Below are 14,797 nucleotides of genomic sequence, written 5' to 3' on the forward strand. Positions count from 1 at the left end.
CTTTAGCAACCAGAAAAGGAAAAGAGCTAGTTGCAGGCGGTTTGGCATTAGATGAGGTGTCCATAGGCCCAAAGAAGTTAAGAGGGAGGAAGTCGGACTTATCGAAAGCTAAGCTGAAGGCTATCATAGATATTGCTGGAGGAAAGCAGTTGTCCCTGCCAGGGGTGCTTAGAGCAAAGAAATCACCTCCCGAAGGTTATAAATGATTATTTTATCTTTCAATTGCAGGGGTCTTGCTAGTACCCCCAAAAAAATAGCTCTGAAGGATCTGGTGAGGGCGAATAAACCTGACATCCTCTTTCTTCAGGAAACGCTTGGGAAAGGAGATGACATTATAGGCTGTCTGCATAAACTTTTGCCGGGATGGAGTTTTCATGCAGTGGATGCTACTGGGCATTCAGGAGGTGCAGCTCTGGGGTTTAATGTGAAGGTAGTGCGTGAAATTTCATCTTGGGGAGCAGAAAATGTTTTGGCGGTGGAACTCTATTCCAACGAACTCTGTATTCCTTTTCTTTTTCTGAATATCTATGGCCCTAATTTGGAGCGGGAGAAGTTCTGGAACTCCTTCTTTGCAAAGTCCTTTTTGGCGCATCCAAATCTTATTATTGGTGGAGATTTCAATTTCTCGTTGGGCCTGGCTGAATCCTGGGGTGTTAATGCTAGAGCGGACCCCCTCTCTGCTTTCATACATCAGAAATTGGCCTTATCGCCTCTTGTTGATGTTAACCCATCAAAGATGCGCCCCTCTTGGAGCAATCGAAGGATTGACGATGATTGGATTGGGAAGAAATTAGACCGCTTCTTAATAAGCGATTTGCTGGCGGAGAAACTTCAGGCGTTTAGGCATTGGGTTGGAGATGGTGGCCTCTTTGATCATTTCCCGGTTCTTTTGGAGGTGAAAGGTAATTTAACTAAGCCAGGTATCCCCTTCAAGTTTAACTCCTCTTGGCTTTTGGATGCATCTTACATTAGTCTTTTTCATAAAACCTGGAGGAAAGCGGTCGTAAATGAGAATGAGAACCGAAGTTAGCTGTTTATGGAAAATTTATTAAGGATGAAGGCTGCTTCAAAAAGCTGGGCACATCAAAAGAAGCTAAGGAGGAATAAATAATGCAAGCGGTGAACGCAGAACTTGCCCTTCTTGAGGATCCAGATAGTCAGGGTTACGGCACAGGTGCATCACGCTCGAGGATACATGAGTTGGAAATGGAAAGAAGGAGAATTCTGCAACTGAGGGAGCAAAGTTGGCGTCTTAAAAGCAGAGCGATCTGGTTACAGGCAGGGGATGAAAATTCCAAGTTTTTTCAGAATTATGCCAAAGGGAGAAAAAATACAAATACAATATGGGAAATGAAGAAAGCAAATGGTGACATAGCGCTCTCTTTTGAAGATTTGGCCACTAAAGGGGTAAACTATTTTAAACACCTCTTTAAAGCCCCAGGTGAAGCCACAATCGCAGAAGTTATAGGGGTTGCCCAGGTTTTTCCTCGGTTCATAGAGGAGGAAGATAATGAATTTCTCATGGCACTTATTATAAAAGAGGAAGTTGAAAGTGTCCTCAAATCGATGCAAAAAGAAAAAAGTCCTGGGCCAGACGGCTGGACTGTTGAATTCTTCCAGCATTTCTTTGAATTCATTGGCGATGAGTTAGTGGAGGTGGTGGAAGAATCCAGACTCTCAGGTTCTATCTATCAACCCTTTAATGCTACATTTCTAACTCTCATTCCCAAATCTGTTATCCCAGGTTCTTTTGCCGATTTTAGGCCCATCTCGTTGTGCACCTGTGTTTATAAAATTATTGCTAAAATCATTGCTGTCAGGATAAAACCCTTCCTTTCTAAAAATGTTTCCCTGGAGCAGTTTGTTTTTTTAGATGGCAGGCAAATCCATGAAGCTGTGGGAGTTGCTCAAGAAATGCTCCACAGTCTCAAAGTTGGAAAGAAAAAAGGAGTCGTTGTAAAAATAGATTTATCGAAGGCTTATGATAGAATCAGCTGGATGTTCCTGAGACTCTTGTTAACCCATCTGGGCTTTAGTTTTGAACTTGTAAGATGGATTATGAGCTGTGTCTCGTCTTCTTCCATAGCTGTTCTTATCAATGGAGCAGCCTCCAGTTTCTTCAGTCCTGAACGTGGCCTGCGCCAAGGCTGCCCACTATCTCCCCTCTTGTTTTTGTTGGCAGCAGACGGAATCAGTCGTTTGATCCATGAAGCAAAAAGTCAAGGTTTATTGAAAGGAATTGAAGTTGCTCCAAATTTTTGGGTCACTCACCTTCTATTTGTGGACGATATTATAATCTTCAGCAACGACAGCCTTGATGATTGCAGGATGCTCAAGAGGACCTTGGACCTCTTTTTGAAAGTGAATGGCCTCTGTATAAATGAGAGAAAATCTACTGTTACCTGTTCAGGTCTGGCTAGAGAGGAGGTGCGTCGGGTGTCCTTAGTTCTGAACTTTGAAGTTAAAACGCTTGAGGATCCTTTCAAATATCTGGGGTTCTATCTAAAGCCAGACAATTACAGGATAAAAGACTGGCAGTGGATCCTTGTAAAATTGGAATCGAAACTGAAGCATTGGAGCCACAAGTGGCTCTCTCGGGCAGGTAGGCTTGTTTTAATAAAATCTGTTTTAATGGCTATTCCAGTCTATTGGGAGAGCTTGACTTGGGTGCCCAAAGGTATTATAAACTCAATTGAGAAACTTTGCAGCAACTTTCTGTGGGCAGGGTCTAAGTCTGAGAGAGTTACCCCGTGGATCGCATGGGACAAAATTACCCGCCCTAAAGAGTGGGGGGGTTGGGGTATAAAAAACCTTGTCAGCTTCTCCCAATCCCTTGCAGCAAAGTTGGCTTGGAGGATCATTACAGCGGAGAATCTATGGACTGCAGTGACTAAAAGGAAATATATAGATCCATTATCAACGCTAGATTGGATCCGCTTGCCGCAAAAGTCGTCCAAAAATTCCTCGGTGGTCTGGAAAGCAGTGATCGCTTCTGTTAACATCATTGAGAAGGGGTTGGCTTGGTATGTAGGAGATGGAACTCAGATCCGCTTGGGCTACGATCCTTGGATTGGCTGTTCTGAGGGTTTTCATCTATCACAAGATTTGGTGGCAGTTTTAAAAGACAGAGGATTACTCACTTTAAACCAGATTGCTGACCCCAGGGCCTCTTCCATTTGGAATCAAGGGTGGCTTAAAGGACGAGACTTAGATTTGATTGATGACAGGTTGGAGGAATGGGACAGGTACATAAGGAATCTCGTCATCTCTTCGGTGCGGCTTTCAGACTCTCCGGATGAGTTAAAATGGGTTTTTGCTCAGAATGGCTTTTATTCCCCAAAGGAAGGTTACAAATGGATGATGTCTCAAAAGGGGTGGGAAATTCCGGGCTGGTGGGCTAAACCCTTATGGAAGTTAAAAGGACCTGCTAAAACGAAACTTTTCTTCTGGTGTGTCCTTTTCCAGAAAGTTCCTACGTGGGATTTTCTTCAAAGAAGAGGCAGAATTGGTCCTGGTAGATGTCCTCTGTGTAAAGAAAACGCCGAAACTGCCCAACATTTATTTCTCTTTTGCCCTTTCAATTCTAGTCTTTGGGCAGCTACGCTATGCTTAATAAACGTTCCTCATAGATGGGAAGGGCAGGGACTGTTAGAGGCCTGGCAGAGCTGGTGGAATTCTTCATTAAACGAAAGGGAACGATCCATTCCTTTAATCATTACATGGGGGACTTGGCTGGCCAGGAACCTAGCCATTTTCAAGGACTCTGCTTTCCCTATTGGAAGACTTGCAGCTGAGGGAGCGGCCATCTATGAAAGCATTCCTATTCCTCAAGATCCTGCCTCCTCCAGAGCTGTTTGTCAAGAAGTCATAAGACAGTCTATGTCGTGGGCTTATTTTGATGGGGCGTCGAATATCAATGGTCGGTGTGGGGCTGGCTTGATCATACATTTTTCAGAAGTAAAGATTCTTAAAGCCTCAGTAGGTCTGGGACAGGGTTCAAATAATTTTGCCGAATTGAAAGCCCTTCATCTCCTCCTCAGCTGGCTTATCCTCCGAGATGTGTGAGAATTTCAGCTTTTTGGGGATTCTATGAATGTGCTTCAATGGTTCAATGGGACTCATCGCTGTCATAATCTTACTCTGCTTCCTCTGTTTAAAGAAGTTTATCGGCTCAGGAATTGTTTTATGGAGATTTCTCTAAGTCATATATACCGGGAAAGGAATTCTGAAGCGGATCGTCTTTCTAAAGAAGGAGTAGCCCGTGAGATGGGGTTGTGGACTGTCTCGGAGGTTGATAACGGGTCTGTTCGGCCTGTTGAACAACCCATCTTCGCTTAATCTTCCTTCATGCTTCCTCTGTTCCTGTAAATATTTGTGTGTGTTTTCGTTTCTTTTTTCCATGTCTCCACTCTCTCATATTTCTCCTCTGCCATCTTTCTTGGGTTGTTTTCCCAGTCTGTGGATGCCCGGGCAGAGTTCCTTGTTTTCTCATAGCGGCTTCCTTTTCCTCCAATATCTGTGGAGGGTTTTTTGTTATGGATCCGTGCAGTCCCTCGTTTCATCGCTGTTGACGGTTGGGTGCTATCCCCTTGCAGTGGCTCTTCACTGTTTAGCTGCGTGGACGTTAGGACGTTGCTCAAATGCTTTGAGTGTCCAGGGAGGTTCTCCCCTCTTGGGATGGGATCTCTGTCAGAGAGCGTTTTTGATTGCTGAGTCGCGCCTATTTTCATGGCAGTTTCTGGCTTGGTGTCATCCTTACATAATTATGTAACCCTTTTTATAAATAAAAGGTTGGAATTTTTTTTGTGAAAAAAAAGTCTTGTCTTGTTCATTTTTGGAAAATTGAAGAGCTTGCAAGCTCTATAATAGGCACCAACGTCCTTTTTGATAAGAATGTTGGATCCTCTAATAGTGTGCATTTATTTATACACTTTGCAATTTGGTCCTCTTCTTCTTCGTAGGAGTGGGTTATTGATTTCTATGCTACTTGACATATGACCAAACACAAACATTGTCTCTCTAATTATGGACAACAACAAGTTGGAGAGGAGGTATTGATTCGTGACAATTCAACCCTACAAGGTTCAAGATGCATGATTTCATCATAGATAAAACTAAGTTTGGAGACGTTCTTCATTCCAGGTATGGACCAAATTTTCTTTCTATTTACAACATTAATGTGAAAATTTGGCTAGATTAGTGGGTTGCGAAGGACATGAATGATGGGTTCAAGGTGATTAATCGCCTTTGGAAATTGTGATAAATTTAGTCATATGTACAAGTCAGGGAAAGCTACACCTGTCATAAAGAGATGAGGGATTGTTTCTACAATTGCTTATGTCAATGACACCAACTTTCTATGCCATCAACATCTTGGTCACATCAGTTAGATCCTCGTGATATTCTACAAAGTGAATGTTATCTCCTAGTTTCAACCTTTTGGGAACTCTGAACTTGAATTACATATATGTTGTAAATGTGATTTTCATTGTTATGTTTTGCTTCATGTCATGAGGTAGAATTTCCATGGTAAATATGCAAGACATATACACATTGTCATTTTGAATTTTAACTAAAGGTTCACAAACTAATTGTGATGAGCATTGAAGGGTCTATGAGTCCATATGGGGGGAAAGGAAAGGGGGTCTAAGGGGATTGAAGTATACCTCATGTTATTTCCATATACTATCTACAACCCTCTTCCATGTGTGTATTATATTTTTCATTCCTAAATGTTTATACAAATTAATTAGGAGTCATTAGAGAAATTTTGAGGTCTAAAATGAGCCTCAAAACAAAACTATACAACCAAAATCAATTTTATAAGAACCAATAGATTCAATATGATGATGTCAACCATGGGAGATGATTCACAATTTTTGGAGTAGAAAAGTAAAAAGATTAAAAAATAAAAATAAAAAATCTACTTTTTTTCAACTCGTATTTTGAATTTATATCCCTAAGGTTTTTCTCAAATTTCGAGAGGGAGCACTCATTGGATGAAGAATTTAATTCCTCACCCAAGGAGTACCCATGTTGCATACTTTTGACGGACATTTCTATACGAAAAATGAGAAATACATGAAAAACGTTATTGCAATCACACTTTTTCATGTGTTTATCATTTTTTGTGTAGTAGGGTCCATCGAAAGTATGTAACATGGGTACTCCTTGAATGAGGAATTCAATTCCACATCCAACGAATGCTCCCACTCAAAATTTGAGTAAAATTGTAGGGATATAAGTTTAAAATACGAGTTGAAAAAGTAGTTTTTTTCTTTGTTCCCTCTAAAAGTTGATGATGTAATTTAATCTTATTTTATTATTTTCACTATTATGTTATAATATTTTTTAGGAGGCCCATTTTAGACCTCAAAATTTCTCTAATGTTAGTGAAATGATGTATTTTCTTCAAGTAATTATCTCCTATATTGAACCCATGACCTATGTTGAAGAAACCACCTCCCACCATCATGTTGAAAAATGTAACTAGGTTCGGTCTTCATAAAATGTATTTGTTAGACGGATTTTTATTATTGTTACATTGACTTATTAAATCATGGGTTTCATGCTTGGGTCATCATTTTATTAGTCAAAGTCCCCATTGAGTACTCATAGGATTAATAAGGAGTCAATAGAGTCATTGTATATTTTATGAGACCCTTCTTGGGCTTTCGAACGATGTAAAAAGAATTATTTTTGAGTAAAAAATAAATAATGTAACCTCCACACCAAGTCGGCCTCAAGAAGATCAAGTCGGCCTTAAGGAAGTAAATTCGATCTCATTTGAAGACTATATATACAATGCAGTTTGACTTCATTTGAGCATCTCACTCTCTCAAGCATAGTTCGATCTTTGGAAGCTAGAAGTTGGGAAGAAGTGCGAAGTTGAAGATAGTGTCCCAGAGGAGTGCGAGTTTGGTCAATGTGAAAGAGAAGAATAAAATCGAAATTTTGGCGTCTCTCTCTCTCTCTCTTGTGTGGGTTGGTTTAGGATATCGTGTTGAAATTTGGTACCAGAGGACAGGTGGTTCCCTTAGGCTTTGATTTTTGGCCTAGGGAAAAGTGTCCAAAAGAATTTAATTTTTCTCCTAAAGTGACTTTATAATTTTATAAAGTTAAATCTAATTCAAAAGTGACTTTAAGTGATAAAGTTACTAAGTCTAATTTTAAAGTGACTTTTATAAAGTCAATGAAAAATTAGAAAGGAAAAGTGACTTTGGAAATAAATGACTAAGTGGGTCTTTATTAAAGTGGGGTGAATTAAAAATAAAAAGTGAGATTTAAATGAACATTTAATCTCAGCCATTGATCTAAATCTATTTCAGCCATTAGATTTAGAGATCACCCAAAAGTCACTTGGATCACCCAAGAGTCACTTGGAGTTATGTTAAGGGAGGAAAAGGAGGAAAAGATCACACACATTCGATTCAATTCTTTCATGAGCAGATTGAGATAAGGAGAGAAAGAGAGCAAGGGAGATTTTTGGGCGGTGTATCAGCAACAGCAGCGGTGTATCAGCAACAGCTGCGAAGTATCAGCAGCTGTGTATCAGCAACAACAGCTGTGTATCAGCAACAGCAGCGGTGTATCAGCAGCTGTGTATCAGCAACAACAACGGTGTATCAGCAGCGATGTATCAGCAACAGCAGCGGTGTATCAGCAGCTGTGTATCAGCAACAGCAACAGTGTATCAGCAACAACAGCAGTGTATCAGCAACTGTGTATCAATAACAACAGCGGTGTATCAGCAGCTGTGTATCAGCAACAGCAGCGGTGTATAAGCAGCTGTGTATCAACAACAACAACGGTGTATCAGCAACAACAGCGGTGTATCAACAACTGTGTATCAGCAACAGCAGCGGTGTATCAGCAGCTGTGTATCAGCAACAGCAGCGGTGTATCAGCAGCGGTGTAACAGCTGTGGAGTATCAGCAGCGGTGTATCAGCAAGGCTGAGATAAGTTGTAAAAGTCTGTTTGCTGATTTTTTGCTGAACATTTCTCTTACTGTAAAAAGGCATTTTCCAGAAATAAAGAAGAACTCTCAAACTGGTTTTCCCCAAGAGTTGTAGGGGGTTTTTCCAGGGTCACATTGACCAAAAATCTCAGTGTTTAAATGTGTTTTAATGGCTGTTTGTTACTGCTGATTTTTATTTCTGCAATTTCCAGCATTCTGTAAAATTTCCAGAATTTGTGTTTTCAGCAAATTTATTTTTTTCAGCTTGTTAAATGTATGGTTATGGGAAAGGGAATTTAACTATATGGGAGAAATAAGAAGAAACTGAAAACCGGGGTGGGAAATAAGAAATTTCTACATGGTATCAGAGCTTGAGTGCTGAAGGGTAGTTTGGGACGGCAAAATGGAAAAATTACAGTTGCTGATTTTTCACTCAGAAAATTCCAACAAGCTGATTTTTTCATAAACAACAGTTTTATCTTTACCACAACAGTGCTATTTTTCAGTTTTAGGACAACAGGATGTCATTGGGATTGAGGGTGGAGGATAGGCTGGATGGGCATACAAATTACAGCGTTTGGAAGGAGAGAATGCAGAGTATCTTTGAGGAGGCAGAAGTCTGGGATATCATGGTGCATACCACACAGAACCCTGTTGTTGTGCCTACTGATGCTACTCAGTTGGCTGCTTATAATAAAAAGAACAACAAGGGTAAGAGGCTGATTCTAGACGGAATCAAATACCATTGCATTCCTCATGTGAGAGGAAAGAGCAATGCCCATGAGATGTGGACAACATTGTCCAATCTCTACCAGAGTACCAATGAGAACCGGAAGATGGTCCTGAAGGAGAAGCTGAGGAACATTAAGATGGGTAATGATAGTGCAGCTGGATATCTCACAAATATTACTAATGTGAGAGATGAGTTGACAGCGATTGGAGAGGCCATTCCACCCACTGAGTTGGTGCGGATTGCAGTGAATGGCCTCCCCCGTTCATGGTTGAACTTTGCTGATGGGGTTTGTGCACGTGACCCTTCTCACATGGGAGAGGTTTTGGGATGATTGCATTCAGACAGAGATCAGGAAAGGTCAGCTTGGGGCAGCCAAGCCAGTTGAGCAGGATGAGGATGTAGCACTGGTGGCAGGATGCAAGAAAGGCAAAGGGAAGAAGCAGGCTTCCACAAGCAGTGGTGGGGGCAAAGGCAAAGGTAAAGGTAAACAGGGGAACACACAGAAGGACTATTCCAAGGTGAAGTGTTGGAATTGTCAAAAGATGGGACACTATGCAGTTGTGTGTCCAGAGAAGAAGAAGAAGAAGGGGAAGAACCAGGACGTGGCAGCTTCAGCAGAGATTGAGGACTTTGCTGGTCGCTTTGACCGAGAGTTTGCGTTCACTGCATGTGAGTCCTCTAGTGCAGGATCACCTGCCACACAGGTTCAGAGGGAGCATGCTTTTCCCTCGATTAGCGGATCATCTTCAGGTATCTGGTATGTGGACAATGGGGCTTCACGTCATATGACAGGAGTCCGTGAGTACTTATCAGAGCTTTCAGAGAGTGGCACTGATATTGAGGTAGTACTCGGTGATGACAGAGTTGTTAGAGCAGTCGAGGTGGGGACAGTGACATTTCAGAGGGAGTCCAAACCTCCCTTGAAGGTGTCAGAGGTTCTTTATGTGCCAGGGATGAGGAAGAACTTCATATCCGTCTCAGCTTTGGAGGACAGAGGATATGTGGTACTATTCAGGGGAGGACAGGTGTTGATGTATCCCAGGGGCATTCCAGCTGATTCAGCTAGAGTGATAGGTGTACGCCATGCAAAGGTGTACAAGTTTGCATTCCAGCCCCTTTTGGCATTGAGCAGTAGTACCGACAGCAGAGCTAGCAGTTCTGAGCTGTGTGAGATTTGGCACCGTAGGATGGGACATATGTATCATGGAGCCTTGAGGACATTGCGGGAGATCACTACAGGTGTGCCAGATTTCAGTACTGATCACTTTGATACTTGCAGAGGTTGTGCGATGGGCAAGTTTGTCTCCCCTTTTCCCAGCAGTGACAGCAGAGCGACGGGGATACTTGATTTGATTCATTCCGATGTGAGCGGTCGGATATCTCATGTTTCCTTGAGTGGATATGAGTACTATGTTTTATTCATCGATGATCACTCCAGGAGGACTTGGATTTATTTTTTGAAGACCAAGAGTGAGGTCTTCAAGCGGTTTCAGGAGTTCAGAACTCTTGTGGAGACTCAGACAAGTCGAAAGAACAAGTCCTTGAGGTCAGACAATGGAGGAGAGTACAACCTTGGAGAGTTTGTTGACTATTGTGCGGAGGCAGTCTTTAGGAGGGAGTTCACTGTTCCTTACAACCCCCAGCAGAACGGGGTTGCAGAGAGGAAGAACAGATCCATCATAGGGGCTGCCAAAGCCATGTTACATGATCAGGGGTTGCCATTGTTCTTGTGGGCAGAGGCCTGCAACACAACTGTTTACTTGCAGAACAGGAGTTCGCATCGTGCCTTGGGGCACATGACTCCGGAGGAGGCTTTCTCTGGGAAGAAGCCTGATATTGGTCATCTTCATATCTTTGGATGCATTACATACTCCTATATACCCAAGGAGAAGAGGACCAAACTAGAGCCCACTGCAGAGAAGGGTATCTTTGTGGGCTACAGTGAGACCTCAAAGGCCTTTCGGATTTACATTCCTGCACAGTGGAGAGTTGTTGTCAGACGGGATGTGAAGTTTGAGGAGGACAGGGCCTTTAGGAGGTCACGGGAGTTAGAGTATCTGGATCAGCCAGACCCTCAACAGCAGTTGAGTCAGTCGCAGGGATCCAATGGGCAGGCATCAGGAGGATACGGAGGTACATCTATGAGGATGTCAGGTCCATCAGTGAGCAGTGGCTTGCCGAGCCAGAGGGGTGGTGCTCCGGGCAGCATGCAGAGCAGTTTACTAGGGAGTCCATTGATGGACAGTTTACACGGTGCCTCAGCTTCTACAGGTTCAGGTGCAGGCAGGAGGACAACAGACAGACAGTCAGGAGTTCAGGCTACTGATGGTGATGAGGAGGAGGAGTTTCATTCTCCTATGGGAGAAGCATTCTCAGGGAACAGAAAGCCCAAGTGGCTTCAGGACACCTTGAGAGATGCCACATCTGTCGCTGAGCCGAAGAGGCCGGTCAGAGAGAGTAGACCACCTGAGAGGTTTTGTAGCTATATGGCGATGGTTACCAGCATCCTTGACTCTGAGCCTTCTAGCTATGAGGAGGCAGCTAGCCAGCAGGTCTGGAGAGAGGCCATGCAGGAGGAGTATTCTTCTATCATGAAGAATGATGTTTGGGAGGTGGTGCCGAGGCCTGAGGGAAAATCCGTGGTTACTTCCAGATGGCTTTACAAGGTAAAGCATGCTACAGATGGCAGCATTGAGAAATTCAAAGCGAGGTTTGTGGCTAGAGGGTTCTCCCAGGTAGAGGGAGTTGATTATGAGGAGACCTTCGCTCCCGTGGCTCGATATACTTCGATTCGCTCCATTATATCGATAGCAGCAGAGATGGGTTGGAAGATCCACCAGATGGATGTGAAGACCGCATTTATCAATGGCTTCATACAGGAGGAGGTGTACATTGAGAAGCCACAGGGCTTTGAGGTGCATGGGAAGGAGTCCCATGTGTGCAGACCGAAGAAGGCCCTTTATGGCATGAAGTAAGCTCCCAGAGCTTGGTACTCCAGGATAGATACATCTTTGCAGGGGATGGGTTTCACAATGAGTGAGGCAGATCCGAACCTTTACTTTATTGTGATTGGTGAGGAGCCTCTCATTCTGGTGCTGTATGTGGATGACTTGATCATTACAGGTGCAGAGAGACTCATAGAGCACTGCAAGAGAGATCTTACGACGGAGTTTGAGATGAAGGACATCGGCTTGATGCATTACTTTTTGGGTTTGGAGGTGTGGCAGGAGGAGGGGCATTTTTTCCTGGGGCAGGGGAAGTATATTGTGGACATCCTTAGCAGATTCCACATGGAGGATTGTAGACCCATGTCGACACCGATGATCACCAACTAGAAGAAGCTTCATGCTTCGGATTCCGAGTTGGTAGATCCCACATTGTACAGGCAGCTGATTGGTTCCTTGATGTATTTGGTCAACACTAGACCAGATATCTGTTTTGCATTCAACACGATGAGTCAGTTTATGTGTGAGCCTAGGAAGGTTCACTGGGTGGCTGCAAAACACATTTTGCGGTACTTGCAGGGGACAGTGGATTATGGTCTGGACTACAGGCAGGGAGATGGAGTGAGATTGGCAGGATACACTGATTCTAATTGGGCAGGTTGTGCTTCTGATAGGAAGAGCACTTCAGGGTGCTGCTTTGGGTTGGGTTCAGCAGTAGTGTCATGGTTCAGCCGGAAGCAGAAGTCAGTAGCACTGAGTTCAGCGGAAGCAGAGTATATGGCAGCCAGTCTAGCTAGTTGTGAGGCTATCTGGCTTCGCAAGATGTTGTTTGGCTTATTTGGTCAGCCATTGAGACCTTCAGTGATTTACTGTGATAATCAGAGTTGCATTAAACTCACGGAGAATCCAGTATTTCATGACAGGTCAAAGCATATCAGGATCAGATATCATTTCATTTCATTTCATTTCATTTCAATGAAAAATTAGAAAGGAAAAGTGACTTTGGAAATAAATGACTAAGTGGGTCTTTATTAAAGTGGGGTGAATTAAAAATAAAAAGTGAGATTTAAATGAGCATTTAATCTCAGCCATTGATCTAAATCTATTTCAGCCATTGGATTTAGAGATCACCCAAAAGTCACTTGGATCACCCAAGAGTCACTTGGAGTTATATTAAGGGAGGAAAAGGAGGAAAAGATCACACACATTCGATTCAATTCTTTCATGAGCAGATTGAGAGAAGGAGAGAAAGAGAGCAAGGGAGATTTCTGGGCGGTGTATCAGCACCAGCAACAGTGTATCAGCAACAGTTGCGAAGTATCAGCAGCGGTGTATCAGCAGCTGTGTATCAGCAACAACAACGGTGTATCAGCAACAGCAGCGGTGTATCAGCAGCTGTGTATCAACAACAGCAGCGGTGTATCAGCAACAACAGCGGTGTATCAGCAACAGCAGCGGTGTATCAGCAACCGTGTATCAGCAACAGCAGTAGTGTATCAGCAACAGCAGCGGTGTATCAGCAGCTGTGTATCAGCAACAACAGCGGTGTATAAGCAGCTGTGTATCAACAACAACAGCGGTGTATCAGCAGCTGTGTATTATCAACAGCAGCGGTGTATCAGCAACAACAGCGGTGTATCAGCAGCTGTGTCTCAGCAACAGCAGCGGTGTAACAACTGCGGAGTATCAACAGCGGTGTATCAACAAGGCTGGGTTTCAGCAAGGCTAAGATAAGTTGTAAAAGTCTGTTTGCTGATTTTTTGCTGAACATTTCTCTTACTGTAAAAAGGCATTTTCCAGAAATAAAGAAGAGCTCTCAAACTGGTTTTCCCCAAGAGTTGTAGGGGGTTTTTCCAGGGTCACATTGACCTAAAATCTCAGTGTTTAAATGTGTTTTAATGGCTGTTTATTACTGCTGATTTTTATTTCTGCAATTTCCAGCATTCTGTAAAATTTCCAGAATTTGTGTTTTCAGCAAATTTATTTTTTTCAGCTTGTTAAATGTATGGTTATGGGAAAGGGCATTTAACTATATGGGAGAAATAAGGAGAAACTGAAAATCGGGGTGGGAAATGAGAAATTTCTACATATCGAAGTCTCCTAGTCTAGGTCAAAGCCGCTGTTGATGTAGAAAGTTGCCAACTTGAAGTTGTTAAGGTCGAAGTGTTGCTACTACTAGGTTGAAGGTTGGATCGAAGAAGGAGAGGTTGGCTTGGTGTGGAGGAGATCTTTGTATAGGTAGAAGAGTTTCAAGGAAAATTATTGAAGGAAGATATTTTGACTGGGTTTTCCCCTAAATATGGGTTTTACCTTGGCAAAGTGCCTACATCTCGTGTCTTGTGTTTTTGTGATATTAATACACACATAATTTGATAATTTCTTGATGAAAGATAATATAACAAATAAGTAAAATAAGGCAACATAATTCACAAGTAATTATAAAGAAAGAGAAATCTAACCCTAATCCTACAAGCATTGATTTATCAACATGGTTTCAGAGGTAAGGCCGAAGAAGATTGAAGATCACCTCGTTGGCTTAAAAGAAATAATTTCTCCCTCTATGATAATAATGGGATTCATTTCTATAGGAAGATGGATCAAGAATATTGTCTACTACTTATTCAATAAGGTGATAAGTCAAGGGTTTTTAGCTACACTTACAGGATCCCTCAATGATGGTAATGCATGGATCATTGACAGTGGAGCATCAAGGCATATGACAAGGGAAAGTAAGCAACTGCAAACTCTATCAAAGGAACCATCCTCTCATGTAGTGGAATTGGGAGACAACAAAAGCTATGATGTTAGAGACCTGGGATCTACATATTTGAAGTGGAGAATGGAGAAAAACTACTTCTCAACAAAATACTATATGTTCCAAGTTTGAAAAAGAATTTTATTTCAATCTCGTGCTTAGAAGAGGGCTTTCTCACACCTTCTAATCCTTGTTCTTACCTCATCCAACTCACATGGGATTCACTTATAAAATTGTACAACAGGAAGACTAAAACATGCTTTCAAAAGCTCACACGCAACCCTGAAACTTCTTGTTGTAGGCTTTGCGAAATAATTTCGTAGCGCAGTAAAAAACCTGTAGGTGCTGCGAAATAATTTTATAGTGCCTCAAAAAATTGTATTTTCAAATTCCAGTAAGGTGAAAC

General features: G+C 42.4%; 1 protein-coding gene across 1 annotated transcript; it reads left to right on the forward strand.

Moving 5' to 3' along the window:
- Positions 1-202: 202 nt before the first annotated feature.
- Positions 203-1,030, forward strand: LOC149146210 (uncharacterized). Its single transcript, XM_089452697.1, has one exon. It carries the CDS (start codon positions 203-205, stop codon positions 1,028-1,030), a length of 828 nt encoding a protein of 275 aa, XP_089308823.1.
- Positions 1,031-14,797: the final 13,767 nt, after the last annotated feature.

Source organism: Pinus tabuliformis, chromosome X, assembly GCF_031772625.1.
Source record: "Pinus tabuliformis cultivar Carrire ecotype Pingquan chromosome X, CPIR1, whole genome shotgun sequence".
Taxonomy (NCBI): Eukaryota; Viridiplantae; Streptophyta; class Pinopsida; order Pinales; family Pinaceae; genus Pinus; species Pinus tabuliformis.